This window comes from Myotis daubentonii, chromosome 17, assembly GCF_963259705.1.
Source record: "Myotis daubentonii chromosome 17, mMyoDau2.1, whole genome shotgun sequence".
NCBI lineage: Eukaryota > Metazoa > Chordata > Mammalia > Chiroptera > Vespertilionidae > Myotis > Myotis daubentonii.
In genome coordinates this window covers 51066989-51094129 of record NC_081856.1, presented here as the reverse complement: position 1 = coordinate 51094129, position 27141 = coordinate 51066989, and the positions used below count along the sequence as shown (strand labels likewise).

General features: G+C 53.2%; 1 protein-coding gene across 1 annotated transcript in view; it reads right to left on the bottom strand.

Annotated features, from left to right (window-relative positions):
- Window positions 1–27141, bottom strand: part of TG (thyroglobulin) — a 153734-nt gene that overhangs the window by 74179 nt on the left and 52414 nt on the right. The window contains exons 30-37 of the mRNA XM_059672358.1: window positions 26244–26381; window positions 25129–25305; window positions 23818–23929; window positions 21902–21981; window positions 20855–20998; window positions 17638–17700; window positions 2202–2336; window positions 1–105 (exon numbers count right to left, since the gene is read on the bottom strand). The exon at window positions 1–105 is cut by the window's left edge and continues 60 nt beyond it. Coding sequence (XP_059528341.1) covers window positions 1–105; window positions 2202–2336; window positions 17638–17700; window positions 20855–20998; window positions 21902–21981; window positions 23818–23929; window positions 25129–25305; window positions 26244–26381 — 954 coding nt within the window. The remainder of the gene's footprint in view (window positions 106–2201; window positions 2337–17637; window positions 17701–20854; window positions 20999–21901; window positions 21982–23817; window positions 23930–25128; window positions 25306–26243; window positions 26382–27141) is intronic.

The window sequence follows — 27141 nt, the reverse complement described above, 5'->3', positions numbered from 1 at the left end:
GCAGGCTGTGTGTGCAGAGCTGGGTGTCAGGGTAGAACACACACCTCAGAGCACCAGGGCGGGTCTGCAGAGTGGTGACCTGGCAGGCTTGGTGACGGGAACACTCTGAGGAGTAGAGGGAGAAGGGTGAGGCTTGGGCCTCAGGGATGCCATGCAATCATGTGCCCATGCATTCGTCCATCCCGGCATCCGTGCAACCATTCATCCATGCATCCATCCATCCTGTATCCATTTAACTGTGCCTCCATCCTTCCTGTTCCCATCCAGCTCTGCATCCATCTACCCATGCATCTATCCATACATACACTCATTCATCCATCCGTCCCGCATCAATGCAGCCACCCATCCATGCATAAATGCATTCATCCATTCATCTACCCATAAATACATCCATCCATCCATCCATCCATCCATCCATTAATCTATCCATGCATCATTGTACCCATATATCCATTAACCCATCTATCCATGCATTTCGTCCACCCATCCATCCACCCACATATGCAATCCATCCATCACTCATTGCCACCACTCGCTCACTCATTTAAGCAATTCCTATATATCCTCAGCACTGCTGCAGGGGGCGGGAATGAAATGCTGGTGGGGGGGAACCCAACTCTCCCATCCATCTACCTTCCTCCCAACAGTCAGCTTTCCGGTTATTTATTCACAAACGTGCTCTTGTCATTCACCTACGTATTTAAGATATTCCCTGGCTCTCCACTGGCCTCAGGATGAAATTTTACCAAATAAGGTTCTCTATACCCCAGCCTCTGCCTCCTTCTTCAGCCCCGCCTGCCTCCCCCTCCCCACCACCCTGCCATGTTCCACTAGGGGTTCTGTCACCTCCCAGGTGTGCCGCTTCCTATAGCAGACACTTCCCACGGGCAGCGGGCATTTCGGTCCTAAGGATGGCTCTGGAGAGAGGGCTGCGTTGTTCGCTTGGGCAGCTGTGCGTGGCCTAAGGCCTATTTATACCAGGTCTCTGGGCTGAGACACCCCCCGAGTTGTGCAGTGAGCAACCTGCACCTCTGTGCATGCAGCCCTGTCTGTAAGATGTGCACATCGCCAGCCAACCTTGTGGGCAGAGGAGGCTCATGGACTTTCAGAACAGGAGGAGTGTGAGCATTGCCCAATCACAGGCTCTTAAAGGAGCTAGTCTCTACAGAACACGCCTATAGAATGGTCACCTTGCTTATGCCTCTGATGGCAGGGGCAGAAATAGAATGGTGGGGGCCAGCTAGAACTGTAAGGAATGCTACTCCTGCTCCGTTCACCGTGACTGTTTTCTTCTGATTACAGAAGGCGCATCCTAACCTGCCTGGGAGTTACACACACAGGACCTGGGCACTCAGCCGGAAATGCAGCCCACCCTCCCCATCGGGAGCTGCCTGTGATCACAGACAGAGTAACAACCTTGTTGCAGAAACCAGAGCTCCAGCCCTTTGAGGACCCCCAGGCCTCTGCTTACCTGTTAACTGCCCATTTGGCACGCCCTTTGCCTACTTCCTCATGTAACCTTTGTCCTTCTACGCAATATAAGCAGCTGGCTTGTGGGGGTGCGGAGCAGATTTCTGTGGATGACCCGCTGCTCTCCCATGCTGCCGGCAGGACTGGAATAAATGCTCATGTATGTGCAACCCTGTCTCTGCTGAATTGGCTCAAGTAGTGACAGGCAGCCGGACCCACTGATGGCCCGGTTACACCTCTCCATGAGGTGCTCACTGTGGACAGTTTGTCTATCAGAAAGGCCTTTACATTGCACTGAAAACTGTCTCTTAGAATTTGAGTTTTAAGCATAGTCTTAGTTTTGCCCCATCAGCTTGGCTAGAATAAGTATATTTCCTCCTCAGCATGATGACCCCTGCTCTCCTCAGAATAGCTGTCACAGCTTCCACTCGCCTCCTCTGCCCCAGACTAGCCCCTAGGTCATCCCTCTGTCCTCCTCCAACCTGCTCAATGCCACTCACGTTCTGTGTGGCATATCCCACGGCGACCTTGACCATGGCTGACTGCAGAGAAATGAGCATCCTGCAGAGGGGAGCCCACCCAGGTCTTCCCTCCCGGTCAGTCCCTCCCTGCCAGGCACCCCGTGGTATCCTGGGTCTCCTATGTGTTTCTGAGGTCAGAACCTTGAGCAGCACTTGTGTGAAGCCCTGTTCCAATCAACCCCACTAATGTGGGGGGGGGGGGACTCTTACCCAGCAAACAGAGGTCTCGGGCAGCAGAGAAGTCGCCGGCGGCAGCCGTGCTGATGTGGGCGACTTCGAAGCTCCTGATGGACGGGTCTACCACTGCTGCGGAGAGGCCCAGGGTCTGCCACGCGTCCAGAGCCACTAGGAGAGAAAGCAGGGGTGTCGGCCACACAGTTTCACCTGGGCACGAAGAGAGCAGCGTGCCACCTGGCGTCCCCAAAGGGCAGCCCCGGCCCCTTCTCGGTCTTTGTTACAGTGTGATCCCTTCCTTTACCCACCTCTCCACTCTACAACCACTTACTAAAAGTTGTTCTAACATATTTTTATTGATGTCCGAGAGGAAGGGAGAGGGAGAGAGAGAGACAAACATCAATGATGAGAGAGAATCATGGACCGGCTGCCTCCTGCACGCCCCACACTGGAGATCGAGCCTGCAACCGGGACATGTGCCCCAACAGGGAATCGAACCATGACCTCCTGGTTCATAGGTCAACACTCAGCCACTGAGCCACGCTGGCCGGGCTCACTTACGGAAAGTTTTTATGGGCCAAGTTCTGTGCTCAGGCCCAGGAATGCAAAGGTAAAAACCAACAACAACAACACATACACACACAAACAAGACAAACAAAAGCATGGCTGTTTCTTTAAAGCAGGTCACAGTAGAATGGGGGAGGAGTCGAGAAGACAAAACCAGCACCATCATGCTGTGTTAGAATGCAGTAATTAGCATGACGCCAGGTAACAAAGATAACCACAGCCCATGTGGCACTGTGGGGAGGTCTACACCGACACGGTACCCCTCAACCCTCCCTCAGCCCTCGGAGGGAGGGAGGGAGAGAAGACCGTCCCGCCCATAGTGGACACCCCGGGGTGCTGCCCAAGACGCCTTTGTGGGGGGACCTAGGCTCTCGTTTCCCCAACTGTTGGGAAGTTGGTGGCCAGGGCTCCCAGCTGACCCTCCCCAGGAAGTGCCTTTGTCTGAGAAGCTGCCTCCCCTCCCAGGATCAGCCTGTGTCCAAAACCAGTCCCTGTGGGAACACAAGGCCCAGCCCCCTTGCCTCCGGGCGGGGCAGCTCCGAGCGCCAGGGCCGCCGGGCCAGCAGGGCTCACTCGGGGCTTCTTCAGCACCAGGGGCCCGTCTCTGTGGGCTTGGCCCTGGCTGCCCGGCGAGAGACGCTGCGCTTTTCAAGCATCCTTAGCCCGTTGCTATTTTCACGGTCAGGACATGTGGCATTTCTGCAACATGACCAGACTGAGCTGCCTATTTTTAGGTGACGCGTGCACTGCAATTTCAGAGGACAGTGATGATGGGGCTCGAGGACCCAACGTGCCAATTATGGTCTCAAAACAGAGGCCTGGGCCGCACTCCGCGTTCAGATTGATGTGTGGGGAAAGCGCGGTAACTGAGGGGTGAATTTCATCTCCCAAGTGGGAGCCAGCTCAGCGGGCGCCATCCCAGGGCCTCCTCCACCCCCAGCCTCCTACCGGCAGGAACCCCTGGGGATGAGTGATTGCTGTCACCGGAATCCAACATCTGGGGTCCGGGCATCTCACGAGCACCCAGAACAGTTTCTTCATGAATATAAACAAACGGTGAGACGATGGAGCCGCGCATCTCAGTAGCATTTCACAAGCTTACTGTTTGCCAAGAGCCCAGCAACACCATTGCACGTGGCATCCTCTCTCACCCGTGCTGCGGGCACAGCCACTGTGCGCAGCTTATATACATGAGGAAACCGACCCAGTGCCACTCTCAGAGGACCTGGCTGATTCATGGCGATGCCAGGGCTTGTGCCCAACTTCTCTGGGTTTAAAAACCAGGCTTTACAATGAGAGATCTTCTCTCTGGTGAATGAGGTAGTGACAGCTTCAGGGCTCACCCCAAGGGTACACCTGCCCAAAAGCAGGATCTGTTGTTTGTTCATCAGCTTTAGACGTATTTTATAAATTGCGATGCCAGCATCACTTTTTTTTTTTAAGTCTCCTCTTGAATTGGAAATGTGTATTTCTTATACACTCAGTACTTCTATGGACATGACTTCTGTTTGGTGGCGCTACTCTTTTTCATTCATTTTGTTATTTCTGCTTCTGTTCACACACACTGCTTACGCTGTCGTCACTTTATAATATAATGACTTTAAAGAACAAGTCTTCCCATATTATTTTTCTTTTTTTACTTATTAAAAATATGTTTTTATTGATTTCAGAGAGAGGAAGGGAGAGAGAGAAACACTGATTGGCTGCCTCCTGCATGCCCCCTACTGGGGATGGAGTCCACAACCTGGGCAAGTGCTCAGACCGAGAATCGAACCCTGACCTTCTGGTTCCTGGGTCGACGCTCAACCCCTGAGTCATGCCGGCCCTGGGCACACATTCTTTTTCTTTTCAAAATATTTCTTGGTTATTTTTGGCTATTTATTTATCAGATGACATTCAATCCCACTTTTGTTGAGTTTCAAGAATGCTCCTTTGGGACATGAATTGGAAGCATTAATATGAGAAAGAATGTAAAAATCTGTGTGTTTAATTTCGATGTCATTAAGGATGGAATGGGATTTTTTTTCATTATATTTCTAACAGTTATCGCTGACCTGAAGGAAGCCTTTTTGCTGTGTATTTCTTGTCTAACAAGACCCTGAACGCAGTCCAGTGTAGCTCACACAATAGCCACTCGGGCTCTTCTCTCTGTGGCTACTTTGAAAATAGGTTCAAACTAGATCCCAGATTCAGTGAGGACACGCCGTCCAGGCCCTGTGGCTGGTCCCTGGCCCTGAGCCTATGTCAGAAAGGAGACGTGCTTAGTTAAGCAGCAGGTTCCCTGGGTGCATGCCAGCTCCTCCACTGAACAGCTCTGTGACTTGGGGCAAAACACTCTTCCTCTCTGGGCCTCAGTTTCCTCATCTGTAAAACGGGGATGTCACCAGATGCTCTCTCTAGGCTGGTGATCAGGGATAAATGAGTTGCTGTGTGGGGGTGGGAGAACTTGCTGAATACGGCCCCTCGCCTAGTCTCTGGGCCAAGCTGCTGGGTTCCTGCTGCATTTGAGTCACTATCTTTTCCAAACTGTGGAGGTCTGAGCCTGACTTACATACCAGGGTGGACGTCCTCAAAGCGGTACAGGAGCCCAAACCATTGCAGTGACATCAACACTTTCTTCCTGACTTCTGCCTGAATCCTGCTTCCCCTCACCCACCGGGCCTTGTCCCTGGGCACCCTTACCTCCCCCAGCCCCACGTTGGTCACTCCGCCTCCTCAGCCCCTCTGGGAACCGCCCTTTCTTCGCCATCCAGATCCGGCCTCATCAATTTCACTGCTCTTCCTGACACTCCAGTTCCTGAGACCCAGACGGGCCGCCCCACTGCCAGTCTTGCCCTCCCTCACACCATCGTCTTACTGCTGATCGCCTCCCCATCGATCACACCAATCACTGCTCACCAATCACTGCTCATGTCCTCAGGGGACAGGCAAAGCCTGCATAGTCTCCAGCTTCAGCACCCCTCCCCCTTACGGGGTGGGCCTGGGTGCACCCCAAACACGTCATATAATCATAAGACGTGGAAAGAGGTATCACTTTACTATGAAATTTGAGTTAGTTATGTTGACTCACATCAACCCTCCTCACAGCACAGACATGAGCCACAGGGAGGAAAGGTCACAGGATAGTTCCCAAGGTCACAGAGGCACTCCCCAAGAACACAGGGTACCCCAAGGTCACAGAGCTATTCCCCAAGGTCACACAGGCAGTGAGGCAGCATTTGCACTCAGGGCAGCCTCATGGCATTACGTCCCTCTGTGCACCACGGAGTTGCCAAGGGTGGACGGCAGAGGGGAGGGAGGGCTCTGGGGCAGCTTGGCCGGCAGCCTCAAGACGGGCAGGCCTCTGGGTGATACCGAGCACTTCATTCCCTTCCAGGAAGCATGGTGTCCCTTTTCATGTAGACTACATTTCTGTGTGTTTTTTAAATCACCAGATGAGGATACATTGGAAAGTTCTACTAATATATGGAAAAGCATATTTAATTTCTTTTCCTTTCTTCTTCCCTTCCTGCGCCCCCCCTCCCCCGCCCCCCCACTCCACCATTCCCCTCCCCCCCACCCCCACCCCCTGCCCGCCTTCCTGAGCTGCCCCCACCTCCCGCCTTCAAGGAAAAATGCTTCAGGGCTCACTTAGAGTAATTGCACCGTTAAAAACAGCTTTAAAAACTTGAAAACGCACATGCTAATGCCCCAGGGACAGGTCTGCCGCCTGCGGGCGCGGTAAACTGAGGCAAGCTCCGGCTCCGGCCCTCACTTTTCTCATTTGAAACGTGGGGAGAATGTGTTCTCCAGTGTTTTTGAATCAGATCAAAGTGCACAAATGTTAAACCAGTGGCAAATGCCACCCTTCTCTCCGACGCTCTAATCCCAGGCCCATCTTTAAAGGAAAATGGGATTTTCTTAAGCATCACCAAGAATAAAGGTAACAAGGGGTGCACCCTGCAAGGCTTCCGAATGCAGTCAGCATTCTTACTGCTCTTGCGGCCGAGCCAGGAAGAATCCCTCTTGGTGGTGAATGTGGAAAAAGCTTGAGGAAATATTGGAGGTGGTTGCCATGCCCCGCTGGCTGGCCGGGGTGAGATATCAAAGTCAGAAGCCTTTCAGGCAGGAAATGCATCATGGGCACCAGCACAGCTCTGTGACCTTGAGCCCACAAGCTGTGACCTTGAGCCCACAAGCACTCACTCGCTGCTGGGAAGGTCCAGGCCTGTACAGGGCAGGACCCACACTCAGGCATCCTGACTTCTCAACAGACACCATCTTTCAAGTGAGAAGCACGTCACTCTGGGCTATTTTCCCCCTGGTAACACTCAAATAAAAACCAGATGTCCCTTTAATACCAGAAAGAAGAAGGGAAAAAAGACATCTGTTATTTTGCGGTCATTTGAAAGATGATGAGAACGGGACCGGGTCTGCGTGCTGATTTGGCGTTTCTTCGGAGAGAAGTTCCTTCCCTCCTGCGCCTCTGATCGCGTTCAGAACACTAGGCAGGTACCTAGCGGGGCGTTCGCCTCTGCTCCGCCTCGAATTCCATGTGGACACCTTGCCTGGGTCCCTCCTGAGCTGGCCCTCTCCCCTCCTGTGGGAGGGAAGGTGACTGCTTCCTTAGTAAATCAAATTTCTTTCCTCCAAGGAGGTCAGGGAATTCAGCAGAAATCAATACATGAGGACTGTCCAACGAATCATTTTAAAAAAACCCAACGACTTTGTGTAGCCCTAGCCACTTGTAACATAGTATTACCATTTTTTTAAAAAAATTTTATGTCGATCCTCACCTGGGGATATTTTTTCCATTGATTTTTAGAGAAAGTGGAAGGGAGCAGGGAAGGGGAGAGAGACACATCGATCGGTTGCCTCTCGCGTGTGCCCTGGCCAAGGCTGGGATCGAACCTGCAACCCTGGCAGGTGCTCTTGACCAGGAATCTATCCCACGACCCTTCGGTGCAAGGGCCAGGGCCATAGTGTTACCATTTTTAATCAACGGTTAAAATTAGTAAATTCCATAAAAATAAAGGAAATGTACCTTGGCTGATGGATTGCCTTCAGGGATGGTTTCATTCGTCGCCGGCTGCACAGGCTGGCTGGAAAGGCCCTAGGAAGGTAACCTGTCTGAACTACCTCCCGCAATGCCCGCCCAGTGATTTGACTGCCCTCTCTCAGCTCTGAGATCCCCCTGGTTTACCCACTTGTTAAAATGTGAACACTCTTGGGGGAAATGTCCTACTTAAAAACACCAAAAGTGACGCCCTACACTGGCATATTTTGTTATTGGATCTTTCTCCCTTCAATTTGACGGAGAAAATCCTTGATGGACGAGGTACAAGGACCAGCTGCCTGGGGAGGAGGTTTTCAAGGGAAATCCTGTTTTCTCCACCCCCGAGATCTCACCGGGGCTAAGACGCAATCATCAGCCAACAGTCGTCAGATGCCTGGGGGCACTGCAAGGTCCCCCCGGGGTGTAGCTGTGCCACTGCCGCACAGCACTCAGGGGGCAACCTGTGCAAGCGACCCTGAGAGCCGGGGTGCCGACCTGATCCAGCTACCCCAGCAATGCCACCCTCGCCAGGCCTCCAGGGTGGCCATTTGCACATAAACTATCTATGTCAAGCTTGACAACGACCTCTTTGAAACAGACACCATCATCTCCATGGCACAGGCGAGGCAACTGGGACTCAGGAAGATCCCTTAAACGGTCAAGGTTATGTACCTAACAAGAGGCGAAGGAAGGGTTCCCACAGCCAACGTGGTTTGCAACACTCCACCGCCACCGCTCATCAACCTACTTATTCCTTCACTGCTTCGCTCTTTCAACAAACACTCATGAAATGCTACTAGCTTCCAATACTAACCTAAATTGAATATGTATATTTTTTAAAAAACAATTATAAATGTAATATTGAGCGCCTACTGTATACCAGACACTTTGCTACATGTTAGGATTAAGCTGTGAATTACAAAACATCTGCCCTTGGGAACATTGAGTCTAGCAGACAAGCAAGCAAGAGAAATCCATTCATTCATTCATTCATTCATTCATTCATTCATATTTCCCAAGTACTGACTAGGTACCAGTCACATTTCTAGGTAAAATACAGCAGTGAGCCCAGCTGGTGTGGCTCAGCAGTTGAGCGTCTACCCAGGAACCAAGAGGTCGCCAGTTCAATTCCTATCAGGGCACATGCCTGGGTTGTGGGCTCCATCCCCAGTAGGGAGCCATGCAGGGGGCAGCCAATTGATGACTTCCTCTCTCCTCAATGTTTCTCTCTCTCTCCCTTCCTCTCTTTCTAAAAATATATTAAATAATAATAATCCTATATAATAAAAGAGAAACATGCAAATTAACCATCACTCCGCTATGCTCAAGCCACGCCCACAAGCCATGCCCGCCAACCAATCAGGAGTGAATATATTAACCCAACCAAGATGGCAGCGGCCACAGAGCTGGAGCGAGCAGGAGGCCTGGGTTGCCCCCGGCGATGGAGGAAGCCAAGCTCCCGCCTGCCCTGACTGGCCCTTGGCTCCACCCAAGGCTACAAAATTTCAATTATAGAAGATAAATAAACCCCAGATACCTGCTTCTAGCCAGACCTGGGCTCTGCTCAAGGCTACAAAGTTTCAATTATAGAATATAATACCAGAAAAAAAGAAAAAAAGGAGAGACTGGGAGCTTGGGTCGTCGTGGGGCATAACCAGCCTGAAAATGGCCATCAGCCCCTCAACCAGGCTGGACAGGCACCCTGAAGGACTCCCCCACCCTGAAGTGGGTATAGCCAGCCTGAAAACAGCCCTCAGCCCCTCACCCAGGCTGGATAGGCACCGCAGCAGGACCCCCACCCTGATCCGGGACACACTTCAGGGCAAACCAGCTGGCCCCCACCTGTGCCCCAGGCCTCTATCCTATATAATAAAAGGGTAATATGCAAATTGACCCTAACAGCAGAAGGACTGTGAATGACTGGTCACTATGACACACACTGACCACTAGGGGGCAGACACTCAATGCAGGAGCTGCCCTCTGGTGGTCAGTGTGCTCCCACATGGGGAGCTCTGCTCAGCCACAAGCCAGGCTGATGGCTGCCAGTACAGCAGTGGTGGTGGGAGCCTCTCCCACCTCCTCAGCAGCGCTAAGGATGTCCAACTGTAGCTTAGGCCTGCTCCCCGCTGGCAAGTGTACATCCCCTGAGGGCTCCCAGGTTGCCAGAGGGATGTCTGACTGCCAGCTTAGGCCCAATCTCCCGGGGAGCAGGCCTAAGCCAGCAGGTGGACATCCCCTGAGGGGTCCCAGACTGCAAGAGGGCACAGGCTGGGCTGAGAGACCCCACCCCCACCAAGTGCACAAATTTTTGTGCACTGGGCCTCTAGTAATAAATAAAATAAAACACAGCAGTGAGCATGACAGAGAAAGGCCCTGCCTGTGCGGCTCACGGTTTAGAGGAGGAACAGACAAATGGGCGAGAAGTAATGGAGGGAGAAGCTGTCACAGCCATAAGCTGTGACACTAAAGTGGGTGAAGGAGAGAGCATCGAGGGCGCTGCTCTGCTCGGGTGGTGGGAGGCCTGTCCGGGGAGGGGACGCCAGCTCAGAGCAGGGAGGAGCGAGCCCTGGAGAGATGTATTAGGAGGAAGCTCCGTGGGGCTGGGCGTCCCGCCCGCTCCGTTCACTGCCACAGCCCCGTGTGCCTGGCACAGAGTAAGTGCTCACTAAACACTTGCTGAATGAATGGAGGGGATGACAGCCTCGGCAGAGAAACCGGAGCTGCATTCCAAACCCGGCACCTCCGCAGCTGGTGGAGACTCCCTCCCGCGTCCCGGGGGAGTGTGAGCCTCCAGCTGGGAGCCAGCCTCTCGCATTTCCCATTCCCCGTGCTCCTGGGATCTGCCTTGCTGTCACCCCAGCCCGTCTGCCTGCTGTGCCTCTCTCCTCCTCAGCCTGGGTCTCAGGGAAGCAGAGAGAGGTCTGGGAGCGGCCACCGTGGGGGGTGACAGCGCACCTGGGCTGGTGCAAGGCAGCTGCACAGTCCAGTCACCCCACCTCACCCTCCCAGGTGCCCCAGGTGACATAGAACGTCCCTGCCATGCAAACTGCGGTGCCCCTCCGGCCCCCTTAAAATATGGAAAGCGCCCTAACCGGTTTGGCTCGTGGATAGAGCATCGGCCTGTAGACTCAAGGGTCCCAGGTTCGATTCCAGTCAAGGGCATGTACCTTGGTTGCGGGCACATCCCCAGTGGGGAGTGTGCAGGAGGCAGCTGATCGATGTTTCTCTCTCATCGATGTTTCTAACTCTCTATCCCTCTCCCTTCCTCTCTGTAAAAAATCAATAAAGTATATTTTTAAAAAAATATGGAAAGCATTTAGCACAGTGACTGACATAGTCACGCAGCACACAGGGATTTTTTACTTTTTTAAATCCTCACTCAAGGATATTTTTCCATTGATTTTTTTTAATAGAGAGAGAGAGAGTAGAAGAGAGAGGGAAAGACAGAGAGAAACATCTATATGAGAGAAGCACATGGATTGGTTGCCTCCTGCACATGCCCTGACCAGGGCCCAGGGAGGAGCTTACAACCAAGGTACACGCCCTTGACCGAATCGAATCTGGGACCCTACGATCCTCAAGCCGACGCTCTATCCACTGAACCAAACCGGCTAGGGCACAGAGGACTTTTTTAAGTCTGTTATTTTATAGCTCAGCCCCTATACATTTAGGAGAGACCCTTTCTCTGGAAAAACATGGGTTTGGCCTTGGAATTATTGCTGACTTTTCTTCAACACTCACTCTTTCCCAGGCCCTGGGCTGAACGCTGTGTTTTATTTACGCCTCAGCACCAGCCCAGGGACGACAGTCCTTCATCCCCACCGCCATCCCCTTTTACAGAAGCAAAGGGAGGCCCTGAGGCCCAGAAGCCGGCCCGGAGTGCGGGGCTGAGTGATGGAACGGGTTGGAGGTCAGGGCACTGACTTGGAAGCTCACCGCGGTACCAGGAGGCCCCTGCTTCCCTCGATTAGACGGTGCGCAAGCTCCCTGCCAGCTCTGACACATTTTAGGATCACACGACTCTGTCTCTGGCTTTAATGGAAAACATTTGCTGGAAAGATCAACTGAATTCCATCCACCTACAGGCGCCGTGAACGTAAAGGGTGGAGGCAACGCACACAAGAGGGTTCTGCCTGCCTTCGTGGCCCCGGAGGCCATCCGGCAGCCGCCTCCACGCCTGTCCACCCAGTTCAGGCTTTGTTCCTGTCGCTGGGCTCCAGGCTGAGGTTGGGGGCGGCACTGGAAAGCCAACCAGGGCAGACTTTCAAAGGCCTCTTTCTTAGCATCCGCCGTGCCACGGCCTCAGGCACAGCTCTCTCTGCTCGTAGCAACCTGTGCTGCACCTGCCTCTCAAGGGCACTCAAGGTCAAGGGCTGGAGCATGTCCTAAAGGGCATTTTGAAGTTCCTTGAGTGAAATGAACTTAGAATACAGAATGCATTTCTTTCTTTCTTTCTTTCTTTTTTTTTTTTTTTTTTTTTGGTTAATCCTTACTCGAGGATATTTTCCCATTGATTTTTTTTTAGAGAGAGTGGAAGGGAGGAGGAGAGACAAAGAGAAACATCGATGTGAGAGAGACACCGATTGGTGGCCTCCCACACATGGCCCGACCAGGGCCAGGGATTGAGCCAGAAACCAAGGTCCGTGCCCTTGACCAGAATTGAACCTAGGACCCTTCAGTGTGCGGGTGGTTGCTCTATCCACTGAGCAACACCAGCCAGTGCAGAACAAATTTCTAGAGACTAGTTTTCTGTGTTTTCCTCTGCCTTGCGATCCAACCGTTCGATTTACTCCGTGAGCAGCGGGCCTCTGAGACGGAGCTTGAAAAGCACAGGGGAGGTGTCCCGGGCATAAGGCCTTGGAAGACCCCCTCCCTGGGCAGGCGACGGAGGCAGTGCCCACCCCCAGGCGGCTCAGTGCCCGCGAGGCAGCCCACAACACCCAGAGTGCCCTCTCAAGGGGTGGCTGTGGGTCTTTTAAACCTCAGTGCACTTTTTTCTCATCAGAAAAAATAACAATTTTACTATTCTGAGTCTTTTTTTAAAAAAATGTGCAATTTTCCCTGAAAAGAGTAAAAGGATACTCTATACACAGATGCCATCATTGACCTCATTTTCTCAAAATCCAGCTTGTCCATCCACCAGGGCCTCCCCTTCTCAGCCCCAGGGAAGAGCTTTCAAATGGTTGTAAAGCTCACTGGGCAGCTGCTTACAGCCCTTGGAGGATGTGTGGTACCCCACGCACGTGCTCGTCTGGTCCCGGCCCCGATCCAGCCCCCCTCCTGCCCCCTGGTCCTGGGCCACTGTCTCCCCTGCATGTGCCGCGCCAATGCATGCCGTGGGCTTCCGTTCATGCCCCCCCTCTGCCCAGGACGCCTGTCCCCTCGTGGCCATCTGGCAAATGCATGCTAGTCCGGATGTCGCAGCATGGCATGACGTGGCCGTGGTCCCTCCCTGCCCGCTGTGGTGAATCTGGGGGGGCCTCCCTCTACCCCACGACAGCCTGTGAGTCGCTCACAGCGGTGTAAGTGGCTCAGCTCCCTGAATCCTACCTTCCTGTGCCTCTCTCCTGACCCGTGGGCTCCTGTCTTTGCCATTAAGGCCTCCAACCCCAGCGCAGCGCGTCTCCTGGGATATAAGTGAGGATTTAGGAGGTTTATCCCAATGTGGCTGGTGTGTGCACATTCACTGACCTGAACTCATTCGAAGTGAAAGATGACCTCTTCGGCCTTAATACTTTTCCATTCTCGCCCGCCCAGGAGCTTGCTGCCACTCTCCTGCTCACTCACCCGCCCCAAGAGATCTGGCCAAGCTCAAGTTCCAAACGCAGGGCTTTTCTGCTGCGCATCTTCTGCCGCATCCGCTATGGCCCCGTGTCTGCCACACCGAACTCCCAGCCCCGATGTCACGCCCCGGGGCCGCACAGACAAACCACTGTCCCCCGAAACGCTTCCTGAAACGTGTCCGCTGGACAAACTCCTGCCGCGGGCAACCCAGCGAGGGGCCAGGAGCCTCCTCTGGAGCAGCCCAGGGAAGTGCTCGGAGTCGTTTCTGGCGCGTGGTTTGTACCCAGGTAGGAAGTCCCTCCCCCCCCACGCCATCCCCACCGCCCATCAGAGCCTCAGGTGCCCCGTTCACGCTAGACTTGGAAGGGGCGGCTGATACACTGGCTCCTACAAGAAACAAGCCCAGAGATTAATCCTCCAGACAAGGCCAGGACCGGACTGTCCACCTCATTCACCCTTTCCAGAATCTCAAACCAAGGAGTCTTAGTAACTCTGAGGGGCCAGAACGACATGTGGGTTCAAACCCCAGCGTGGCCATGCAGCCTGGCTGAGCCTCCATTTCCTTATCTGAGAAGCGGTTCTTACTACCATCCGACTGTCTTATGAGCAGGAACTGATTTTGAAATGGTTGGTGTGCAACGAACATTTCCTTTGTTCCCTGGATAGGAACTGCATAGGGCCGAGCATTCTGCATATGCATAGTGCACACACACACACACACACACACTCACACACTTACACACTCCATGTCAGAATCACGTTGGCATGCCCATATCCTAAGGCATCATTACTCCCTCCCTCTGATTCGAATCAAAGGCACACACTCAGATGCCCCGTTCCAAGTTGGAAACTAAACACAGATGGGACGCCAGCTCCATCTCTCTCCTGCTTGCAGATCACACTTGTCAGAGGTGCCTTTAAAAAGACTGTGCCCGCCCGTTCTGCCTCCGAAACAGCTACTCAGAGCCACAGATTGTGGGCGTGAAGGGAGACGGGCTACACTCCATCTTCCCTTTTTCTTTTCTTGGTAACTCACATCTCAGCAATACAAATGTTTAGCAAAATCCAGGGTAGAGGCACGTACAGTCACTCCCAGATATTCGCGCTGTGGTGGATTTGTGCCTAACAGTTTGCTTCCGGCAATTAGATATTGAAGCCCTCTTCACCTCTAATTTTAATGAGTAATATTTTTAAGTGATTCCAAGAATGAGGTGGGGCGGGGGGGGGGGGGGAACTAGGAAGAACTACCTGAGACAACTTTGGCAATATAAGTCTAGACTCGTAAAACCTAAATTTCTCAAACACAATCATTTCAGATTGGAGGAAATGATCTGTTTGTTGGCAAAAGCTCCCTGTACGGAGGTTTTCGTTGTAGTATTCTCATAACGAGCCATAACAACCAAATGTCCAAAACGGGGGAGCTGGTGAACGGCAGGGGGTCCACCTGGTGGGGTAACAGGGCAGCTGTCAATGATAACGCCGTCCTGTCCTCACCCGCTTTTCATCACCAGGTTGGGAGCATTGTGACAGTAGGACACAGATGAATGAATGAATGAATGAATGAATGAATGAATGAATATACTCGTGCACGCGTGATTTAGAGAGATAGACAGGGTGGGCAAAAGTAGGTTTCCAGTGGTGAGTATGCAAAACACAGTTTATCCTTGTAGTATTATCTATTAATTATTCTATCATTTTCCATATAAACAACTATAAACCTACTTTGGCCCCACCCTGTACAACAATCTGGAAATATACACATAATGCAATATCAGGTGAAAACAAGAAAGTCCCAACGCCTTCAGACCACACAGAAAGCCCGGGAGCCTGGAAACACACTGACGCGGAGTCACCTCCTCACCGAGACGCCCTGCGCCCTGTCTGCGCGGTTCCAGCCTCCCATGAGCCATAGTATTAAGTGAGGACCCGTCTCCCGAGGTTTGTGTGAGGAGCAACTGTTTAGCACGGCGCTGAGGACAACATGCAGTTTTCATTAGAGGTTGAAAGATTCCGAAAAAATAGTACATTATTGCTTTTCATTAAACGCTGCACATACCTCTTCTCTCCCTCCACAAACCCCTAAAAATGGAGTAATGAATGGAAAATCTAAACCCACAAAGCTAACAAAGGGAGACCATGGAAATGAGCAAACAGCAGCGAACGGGTTTCAACACATGTTGAGATGAAGAAAAGGAGGGAAGGCGTTCTGACGGACACGGCAGCGAGGAGCAACTAACTCTCCAGGTACTGAGGCGGGGGGCGGGGGTACGGACATGACCGTGTCCTCCATGGACCCCCTGGGATTTCCTCCACGGACCCCCTGGGCAGCCCAGGAGGCAGCAGGGCCCTGGAAGGCAGGGGTGGCATCTGGGGGTGGCAGAGGACGGCCAGCTCAGGCCCCACCCAGGTGGTTGGTGATACCAGGAGATTGCATTACACGCTGAGGCGCCCAGGAAACCTCATTCACATGGCCGTCACGGTCAAATACACTTGTTTCAGCCCCAAGTCTCGATATGACTAGGCTTTGAGAATGAAGGAGGAAAATCAGAAAAAGGTGACAAAAGAGAGCCCTGAGGCCTTGTTTATCAAGGCCTGGACTCAGCAGCTACTTCCCAAACTGAAACATCACAGCATAACAAGAGTCGCTTTTTGTTTAGAAATGTAGAGGCCAGAGTGAGAGAAAACAGCTAAACACGGTGAAGGTGGTGGCCTCCCTCGGGCAGTGCCAAGGGCAAGTGGGTAGAGGTGAGATGGGGAACACATTAACTTAACAAAAAACAACCACCATAAACCTTTGGGGTCTCTTAGATGATTTCAAATGTCCGTATCTTACCTTGATAAAACTCAAAATCAATTCTGACCACAGTCTGGCTGGGACGTGTGTTTGGCCTTAGTATGTTCTCCCTTCCCTAAGCCCACCCCTGCCATCCCTGGCTGGGCAGCAGTGATGCCCACCTCCCAGTGCCTCAGGAACCGGAAGCCATACTGTGCTCATGCCCTGACATTCTCTATGAAATGTGCAGGAAAGTCCTAGCTGGTGTGGCTCAGTGGATAGAGCGTCAGCCTGCAGATTGAAGGGTCCCGGGTTCAATCCCGGTCAAGGGCACATGCCCGTTTGTGGGCTTGATCCCCAATGGGGGGCATGCAGGAGGCAGCTGATCCATGATTCTCTCTTCTCATTGATGTTTCTATCTCTCTCCCTGCCCCCCGCTTCCTCTCTGAAATCAATAAAAAATACATTTATTTTTAAAAAAATAAAGTGTGCAGGAAAAAAATGACCTCCAAAGTTAGCAATTTCCACGGAGAGGCGGAACCTGACATCATGGGACCGTTTATACTTTCGGCCACAGCCTTGACCGTAAGTGGCTGCCTCCTACGGGAGCTATATTCTGCCTCTCCGCCAGGCGGTAATGACAGGCGTCTAGAGCCCCTCAGACATCAGGTCACAGGGCAGGAATTAACGCTCGGGGGCTCCCAGAGCCGCTCATTTTCTGACCATGGGACAGAGGGAAGGGACGTGCAGGAGGCCCACGCTGGCCCGCCCCCTCCCACCGCACCCCGCCCAGAGTCCAGAGCAGCCCCTCCCCCCACTTCCTGCCGCCTTGGACCCAGGTGGCCTCAGTCTGGGCTGCTCCTGGGCTCCGGGCCGGTGCCCGCCTCAGATGCCACAGTGCCACCCAGCGTGCTGATGGCGGTGAGCCCGAACTCCTCTGCACGAATGCGGAGCTAGCTGAGTTCCTCACTGTTTGGCTACAAGTGCCACCATGGTTGACATCGCCCGCCCCAGGACTCCGCAGGCCTAGCCTTTCCTTAACAGGGTGAAACGCGCCTCAGAGAACAGGGCTTGAGTCCCACTCTGTTCCAGTTAGCTGGGTATTTGGACCAAGTCATGTCATCACTGTGAGTCAGTTTCCTCCTCTGTGAAATGGGCGGGCCTCTGTCCTGTCTCTACATGCGTGCAGTGGGTAGGAGCTGGAATGGGTGGGTGTGAGAGGGTCCGGCGAGCGGCAGGCTGTGGACAAAAGGAAGCAGGAAGAGGAGGAAGAGGAGGGGCACCGACATCAGAGACATTGACAGGGAGCTCACCTTTCTCCGGGGGGGAAGGCAGAGCCACCGAAGGGCAGAAGCCGGGAGCACCATTTTGAGCGACTGCAACGGAGAAGAAGGCATCCTGTTAGCGCTTCCGCCCCTGGGGGTCCCTGAGCTCCGAGGGCATTACTGGAGGGACAACTGGGTGGCGGCAAAATTGGGCTTGGCAGGCAGAGAGCACGTGCGACTCCCAGCACCACCTGCGTCAGTCAGGAGGGCTCAGGGTGCCGAAGGGACCACCACCTCTCAGGGGCTGGAGACACCAGAGGGTCGCCTCTCCTGAATGCCCTGTGCCCCTGCAGCGGCGCCTGGGATCCCAGGACAGGCCGACCCTGCTGCCCTGGGACACACTTTGAGGACCGCTGACTGAGGCTCCGTCACCCATATTCTGGGCGCTTTCAGACAACACTCAGATGCTGCCAACTGGCCGCCGTGCCCGGCCGCTACACCCGCTGGCCAGCTGGCACCCTGCTCATCCGTGTAGATGTCTGTCCCCCTGGGAGAAAGCGGCTCAGAGCAAAGACCCTGAGCATCAGCCTGTCTTCAGAGAGCAATCTGACCCTCTGAAGGGCACTGAAACGCCACACGGAGAATTTATATGCATGTATGCATCACCCGTGGACACAGACAAGAGTGGAGTGAAGGCCTGGAGAGGGGGTGGGAGCGGAATGGGGTGGGTAATGGAGGAGGGAACGGAGACATCTGTCATATTCTCAACAATAAAGATAAATTTAAAGAAATAGAAATGTCCTGTCTCGGACCCAGTGACTGTGCTCTTGGGAATTAACTTGCAATTCAAAGTCTGCTTGGTTTGCAAAATGAACATCCAGGCCACATCGATGAAACGCTGGAAACGACATAACCATGAGGACACCATGCAGCTCCCATCAGCAGGAACTGGTCTCCTAGCTCTGCTGCTGCTGTTATTCTTTCTGCCCAACATCCGCGTTTCACAAGAGGGTGCTGCCCGCCCTCCAGGAGGGCGGGGGGTGGGGAGGTGAGGGCTCCTTCACTGCACAGGAGCAGCCGGGCTGTGAGGGTTCTCAGCTTCCCTGGGGCCCTGCAACCTGAAACCCTCAACACCCTCTGTCCCTGGGAGGGCTGGCACTGCCCTGGGGACCCTCCTACTGTGTCCCTCACTGTGGGGCCCTCCTACTGTGTCCCTCACTGTGGGGCCCTCCTACTGTGCCCCTCACCGTGGGGCCCTCCTACTGTGCCCCTCACCGTGGGGCCCTCCTACTGTGCCCCTCACCGTGGGGCCCTCCTACTGTGCCCCTCACTGTGTAACCTTGAGCCATTCGCTCAGCTAACTCACATTTGTTAAACAAATGACTGCTAACCTTTCTGCTTCTTCCCAACTCTGCCTTCCAGGACATCACGTTGGTATTTGAAACTGGCCACAGTGAGAGTATTTACACCACGGCAAATGGCAACGGCTGGAAACCAGCGCGTCCCTCCATCTTCTCTGGTTGTAAAATATTTGCCAGCGCAGCACTGAATGGGGGGCGGGGGGGGTAACAACAGGTGCTACCTCGTGGGGTTGTTTGGGGCTAAATAAGATGCTTTCTGCAAAATGTTAGCCTAGGGCAGTGATGGCGAACCTTTTGAGCTCGGTGTGTCAGCATTTTGAAAAACCCTAACTTAACTCTGGTGCCGTGTCACATATAAAAAATTTTTGATATTTGCAGCCATAGTAAAACAAAGACTTATATTTTTGAAACTTATTTTATATATTTAAATGCCATTTAACAAAGAAAAATCAACCAAAAAAAAATGAGTGTCATAGGTTCGCCGTCACTGGCTAGTGCCTGGAGCCAACGCTGGGCTTGGTGAGTGCTTTGCTGGGATGTGAATGATCGTGAAGAACAGCTTGTACAGAAACGACCTCCGTGCGGCAGCTCCTACGTGGGGCGCACAGACCTCGCTAGGCGAGCCGGCCACGCCCTCTCCGGTGATGCTCCCACATCTGGAATTGCTTCAGGGCCCACCCGCATTTGCACGGCAGAAGGAGAGACACTGTGAAGCTCCCACTGTTTTTCTAGAAGCCACATCTGACTCTGTAAACCAACCAATGACCCTGCCCCACTCGCAGGCCTCGCACAGCTGGAGAGGATGGTCAGCCGCGGTTTCTTCAAAGAGCAGAGGGTACCCAGGCCGCAGGGCCCGTCCCCTTCCAGGAACTCCGAGTCTCTGGGGCACTGCTTGGCCACAGAGCTGCCCTCGTGCCCTGGCCTCCCACCTAGATGTTAAGAATACTTCCTCTCTGGGTCCCACTGCCAGGAAGGGGCTGCAAGCAGCCCCATTTGCATTCACAATGGCTCATCTGGGCTCTGGGTTCTCAGCTAAGCCATGTGGAACTTCTGTGCACTGTGTCAGCAAAGTCAGAAAGCACAGCCCGCAGGCGCGGGCCCCTCCCGGAGCTCCCTGCTGCAGGCGTGGGCCTCCCTCCTGGAGTCTGCCCAGCTCAGCGTCCACCTCTGTCCTGTGGACACGGCTCAGGGACCGAGGTTGTGTAGCCTTTGCCCATGAGGAGCTCTCTGAGGCCCAGAACATTGCTGGACAAATGGAACTACGGCTTAAGCGCCTTTGTTCCCAGCTGCTCCCTGAGCAATATAAGGATGGGAAAGGACACTTCCCAGCACGTGGTGGGATGCGGAGATGGAAGGGGTGTGGGAGGAGGGATGTAGGGTTACATTTTCCTGATTGACACGAGGAGAAAGTCAAGGGAACCTGGTGGAGGGCACACCTGTTGTCTTCCTCTGTCCAGTAACAGCGCCTTAACTGTCCTCTGAGGAACCTCCTCCCGGCGGGTGCATACAGCCTCCCTGGCCTGTCACTCAGGCTGTCCCGCCCCGTGTGGGCGGGCTCACAGCCCAAGATGGGACAAACTCTCCCTTGAATCTAAAGTTTGAATGCAGCCACCAAAGCCTCTGGAGGAGAATAAGGGTGACAGTGACACACAGGAGGCTGCTCAGTCATTCCTCCTCAACACACCCATGCTGCTGAGCCTGAGTGGGTCACCCTTCCTCTGAGTCTATGAACAGGTTCCCCCAAATATTCCTTTTCTGTGTAATTTAAATAGAATCCGCTTCTGTTGTTTGCACACAATGAATCCTGACTATCTACTTCCAGGCCCGAGGACATCATCCTAATATACGGTTGGAGACCAGTCAACTGAAGTTGCTCACATAGCGGTTCGGAGCCAATTACTCACCAGGCTTCTGGTACCATCCAAAGGGATAGGTGCGGACCTCGGTGTCGGGAGAGCCACAGTCCAAAATGCGCCAGGTTCCTCCACTTTCCTCACTGCAGGTCTGAAGTCCCAAGCTGTTCAGAGTTAGGCATGTCACCTTTCCTCCTGGAGCAAAAAATAACCAGGACCAGGAATGCTATGAATTTCCCTCTTAGAACTGCTTTAGCTGTGTCCCATAGATTTGGGGTTGCTGTGTTCTCATTTTCATTTCTTTCTAGGTATCTTTGGATTTCTTGAAACCTATATAATTTTATTGACCAATGTCATCCCAATAAATTCAATTAAAAAAGAGAAAAATAATAAAGTTTAAAATAATAATAACCAGGACCAGGAAAATAATCAAGACAGAAGTTTCTAAACTAAAAGAGGGGAATTCTGCAAACTCATCCTTTAGTAGATATTTGGGGTTCACAGCTATAGTCTAGGTGTGACCTTAGCCACTGATGAAAAACCTGGTACCTTACTGTCTCTGGTCCCAGAGCACAGGAATAAAGGCAGCTAACACTCACGGGGCACCCATCACGTGCCCAGGGCTGTGCTGGGGATGTCTGTGCCATATCACCTGGCCCTCACACAGCCCTGTGAGGAGGGAGCACTCGTATCCCATTTACAGGGGAGGAAACTGAAGCTCAGAGATTAAGTGATTTTTCCAGGGTCACACCACTAGCAAGTACTCAAGTTTTAAACACAGATCACATGACTGGATCCAAAGTTCACCCCACAAAGCTGCCAGACCTGAGTCTTGGAAGATGAGAAGATGCTTAGTGAGTGCCCGGCCAGGTAGATGTGCCGAGTGAAGCTGACCAGGTGCTAGGCCAGGAGCCGCGTCCCAGCTGTCCCCTTCCTGAGCTGCCTCCCCTCTGTAAGCCCCACCTCCCATCCAGGGACAGGCTCGCTCCTCCCTCCCACCAGGAGGAGATGCTGAGGATTCGATAAGATCGTAGATGTGAATGCGTGTCCTAGGCTGCAGAGGGCTGTGCGCAGGTGAGGGGGTGTTACCGCTATTACCTGTTAACTGGGAAACGTTTAGAAAGCCGAAGCCGGAGCAACACGGGTCGACGTCGCACAGTCGTTCACACTCGAAGAACCTGGCGTAAGAAGAGAAAGAGCAGGCCCGAAGGATGTCACGGGTGGTCCGGGGCCTACTGGGGACAGTGCGTTCTTGCTTCTGGGGGCCTGCTTTCCTTATGACTTCCTAAATTGGGGTGCTCTGGCCAATATGCATGAATGGATTCCTAGCTTTGAGGTCTTTTCTGAAAACACTCTACTCTTTTCTCAGGAATACTGAATTACCATCCTTCATTCACCCACTCATTCATTCAGTGAACATAAATTCTGTGCTTATAATATGCCAGGCTCTAAGCCAAGCTAGCTCAGAATCCTCAAACCCTTTCAGCTTTGGGTTCTAGGAAAGGGAAGAAATGGTAGGGAAGGAGTCTCCAGAAATGGGGGATGGGGGATGGGATGGGGAAAATGGGGGGTGGGGGGAGGGCTTACAGTTGGAGTGACCCAATCAGGTGCCTGTTGAAGTGGCAAAGAGCAGTGTCCCCACCTTACCCACTCCACCGCGGGCTAATCTCCCTCCGGGACACCCCTCTGTTGGCTGAGTCAGGACCTACTTTGCTTGATTACTCAGTGTGGCTCCTGGACCCCACCCTCCAGTCCTACCAGAAGGAACTTAGTGGCTCCAAACCACTGCTCTGGGCTCAGTTCAGAGTTCCCTCTGGCCGACCATATGTCCCAATTCAGGTCGCTCATTCCCGATTCCTGAGCACTTCCTCCACCCAAGTTCCTTCCCGGTTCGGGGACCCTGCCTCATTCGTGGCGCTCTCCTTCCCTGCCCAGAAGCCATGACTCGGAGTCGCATCCTGCTGAGTGAAGCCTCCATCTCCTGGGCAACTTCTCTGATGCTGGCGGTATCTCTGTCCTGATATTCCCTTTCTAGGGCCCTGCCTACCTGCCCACCGGCCCACCTGCCCACCTGCCCACCTGCCCACCGGCCCACCCACCACTTCTCCAGCCTGGATCATGTGTTTTCCCACCAACACACCCTCTCTGAGTCCCTCAGCCCTTTCCCACACCAGGGGCAGGCTGATCCCGGGTTCCTGCTCTCCTTCTCTGCCCCCTCCCATCAGCACGGGTAGTGTGCTCAGCCCCATCTCCAGACAGACTACATCCTATCACCTTTTTATCTCCTTTCTCCAAAGCAGATCTTAAATGCCAGCAACACCGTTTTACAAACTAACAATGCTTCCCAGCTCAACAGTTCACAGGAAAATGCCCTGATTCTAAAGTACAAAAGCACTTTAGAGGGGACGCTTATTTAAAATTCCAATTTTTGAACCCCACCCCCGGAAATGCTGGCTCAGCAGGCCCAGGGAATGTGGGTGGTGAAAAGTCTTCCTGCTGATTCTAATGGGTCAGAACCAGAGGCTGAGCCTAGAGAAGCACCATCTTCAATGAAAACAGCTATACAACAGCCCACTAGCAACAACAGCAAAAAGCATTTCTAAAAAACGAAACAAAATAAACCAAAAGTCGATACAAGCCTGTGGTCCTGTTAGAAATTCTATTTGCTCTCCAGATTCTGAACAGAGCACAGTGAGGCTTTGTGATCCAGTTAATTACAGCCTCTCTGTGATCATTGTCATTCATTGATAAGACGTGGCTCCTGTCCTTTTGCATTTCCTGTTGCATCAGCTGACGGGAGGTCCAGGCTACATTTCGTGTTTGCCATTAGTCATCTACTGTAGCCCTGGTCTTTAGACATGGTGACTTCCTTATTACCTTTATCAACCTCTGCCTTGAGCTTCAGGTTTTATTCTGCGTGAGCCTTTAACAGACAGATATCCCCTTCTTTCGGATGCAGATACAGGTGCCTCAGAACAACTATCTCAGAGGGTGGGGCGGGGGACGTAGCTTACCCGTTGGAGATAGACTTGTCGGACATGGGCACGTTGCTTCTAATGGAAATCCCGGTCAGCGTTTGGAATGGCAGGCGGGTGTAAAAGTTTGTCACTGTCTCTCTCAGAACAACTGCGCGGGGAAGGAAACAATGATGTCAGGTAGGGAGAGATCTGCCGGGTCCGCAAAAGTATGAGGATGAAGGTGCACAGAGCAGGCTGGGTTCTTCCAGTGGAAGAGGGTCGGGAAGCAATTAATCTCCTGCTCCTGCCCGCCTCTGCTCTCTGCCCTCTTCCCAACACAGGACGGTGGAAGCCTCATTTTCTAAAGAGGACAAAGCGGGGAGGGTCTCGGGTGCCCCAGGGAGAGTGATGATGGGAGCAGCACTGGAGACCGGAGACCGGAGACCGGAGGAGTCTTTCCAGTCAATGCACGTGGTGAATACCGAGACTTCCTCCCAACCTTACGTGGGGTCCAAACCAACAGCACCAGGCTTCATGCCCCAGGCCAGGTACGCTAAGGTTCCTCTATGGGCAGGACCTAAAAATCATGACATGAGGGACCCCAAAGGGTGGCCCCACCAGATCACCCTCCAGGCAAATCTCAGGTCAACGAGCTCCCCCGCTCACTGAGAGCTTCCTGATCAACTTCTGGGCCCTTCTCTTACATTGAGTGGAAAACCAAGGCCATCAGCTATCTGAGAAAGGCCTCCAGCAAAGATGAAAGAACAGTCAATAAAAGATAACGTCTTGGAAGAAATGGAGACTGTGTCAAGTGAAAAAAAAATTTCAAAAAAAAAGATAGTGTTGCCCAGTGGGCGTGGCTCAGTGGTTGAGCATGGACCTATGAACCAGGAGGTCACGGTTGATTCCTGGTCAGGGCACATTCCTGGATTGCAGGCTTGATCCCCAGTGGGGGGAGGGGGGAGGGGAATGTGTGAGAGAATCAATGATTCTCTCTCTTCATTGATGTTTCTATCTCTCCCTTCCCTTTCTCTCTCTGAAATTATTTTTTTAAATGTAAAAAAAATATTTTTTAAAATAGTGTCATTAGCACCCTAGAAAGAAAAATCAACTTCTATCTTCCCAGAGCCCCTGTGGGTGGGGTTTCTGTAACATGCAGCCTGGTGGGATCTAACTGCTCCGTTTATCAGCACTAGCTTCTCCGAGGCCGGCATTCCAGGGCAGGATTGTTCTCTACAGCCGACTGGGTGCCTTTGTGAATGGCATCACCTCTCCGTAAGGAGCGCGGATAAGTCTGTTTTTATCAAAGGAAGACTGGACTGGCTCCTTCCGCCCACTGGAAACGCCATCTCCGCACGGAACGCTCACCTTTCCTCCGGAACAGGGCGCTCGGCCTGCGGGGCAGGATCAGCCTGCAGCCCGTGGGGCGTGGCTCCAGGACATCCTCACACACCCGGGCCTCTGGGTAGAGGGTGCAGGTGAAGTACGAGGGCGCGCTGTCTCTTATCTCGGCCAGCTGGCAGAACGAGGGCTCCTGGGCACAGCCTGCAGCAAGGGAGCAGGGGCTCAGTGCTTGGGAGGCCTCAGGGACCGTGACCTCGGCAGGATCTTCTGAGAAGACAGGCCTCCGAGGAGTCTTTCCAGGCAGGCACATGCCCAGGGCAGTCAGGGCTGTCCAGTCGGGAAGGGCCAAGAAAAACACCGAGTTCTGATAGCTGGGGAGAGGGTCGTGTACAAAACAGGCGGTCCAGGTGGCTCCAAATAGAGGCAGAGTCTAATGGGGTGAGGGGTGCGCAGTCCAGGAGGAGAGAGGGTAAAACTCTACCGGATCTACACAGGACCAGCTCGGAGACCGCCAGGACCTTCAGTCCAGAGGCCACTGGACGGTCAAACCTTATGAGCTCCGTGGATGATCTCCCGCTGCTGTTCCCATGTTACACTTTGCCCCTGGTCTACGTGAGCTCTCTGACGGGCATATGTGTGTGTGTTTTTCTCATCCCCAAGGTCAGACACAAGGCCCAGAACATAGGTTATGCCTGTGGGTGATGGACAGATGTAAGGATGGATGGAAGGAAGGAAGGATGGAAAGATGGATGGATGGAAGGAAGGAAGGAAGGAAGGAAGGAAGGAAGGAAGGAAGGAAGGAAGGAAGGAAGGAAGGAAGGAAGGAAGGAAGGATAGATGGATAGATGGATGGATGGGTAGATGGATGGATGGATGGATGGATGGATGGGTAGATGGATGGATGGATGGATGGATGGATGGATAATGGGTTTGGGGGCAGAGTAGAAATTAACTACAGTGTGAGCATCTTGAAGATGGGAGTTATGTCCTTTCTTTGCATCGACCACGGTGCTAACATTGCAGTGACCTGGGAGTTTGTCACTGAGTTTGACCTTCTCTGTTTCTCCGGTTGTTAACCTGGGCTGTGACGCCTGGCCATGGGGTCAGGAGGCGAGAGGATGAGGTCTAAGGATACTTACGGGAAAGGCACCACAGGTTTGCCTGCTGAGGTGAGAACAGGTGTTTGAACAGCCAGTGCTGCCGGCTGGGCAGGGACCGGTTCCCACTGACAACGACCTGGGTAAGGTCCACAGGGGAGAAGAGCTGTGACGTCATATCTGGAAGAGAAGGAAGAGGTCAACTTCTTTTCCCTTATCTTCTCTCTCTCTCTCTCTCTCTCTCTCTCTCTCACACACACACACACACACACACACACGCACATTTTCAGGGTATGTGAGGCCAGAGCAGCTCTGAGGTCCATAGGACTGGGAGTCTGGTCAGGCGAGAAAGGTTCAGAAGGTCCCAGAAAGCCCTAAAATTATGCGGCTGCAAAAATCTTAGAATCTTGGTTGGAAGAAACCTTGGAGCCTTCTGGTTCAACTTTCCCCCAAGGCGGGACTTTCCGCGGCTATTTCTGGCCGCTGCCCCTGCAGCCGGGGTCCCACATCTGTGCCGACCGCAGCAGCCCGCCCCATCCTTCGGCAGCTGTGGCATCCAAGCTGACTCCGTAACTTTGAGGCACTGACGCCCCTGCTGTCTTCCGAAGCCCCGGGGAAGTCCCCTCTTTCTCCCAGAGGCGGCCGTCATGTGAGGCCAGCTGTCAGCTCCGCTCAGCCCAACCCTGGGAGGTCCAGCTTATCCATCCCCCCGTCTCTCCTTGTGTCTTCAGACCTTATGATCCCCGGCTGAAGTCTCCTCCTGGGCACCCCACTCCCTGAGAACGGAAGCCCAAGCTTTCTTCTTGTCCAGGCTCTACCTGCATCTTGAGCTGCACCTCCGGGTGTCTGAACTCACCCTGGGAAGCATGCAGACACTGGTCCTCGCTCACCACCATGCTGCTGGCTGCACCCGCCTGCATGTAGACCCTGCCTCCTCCCC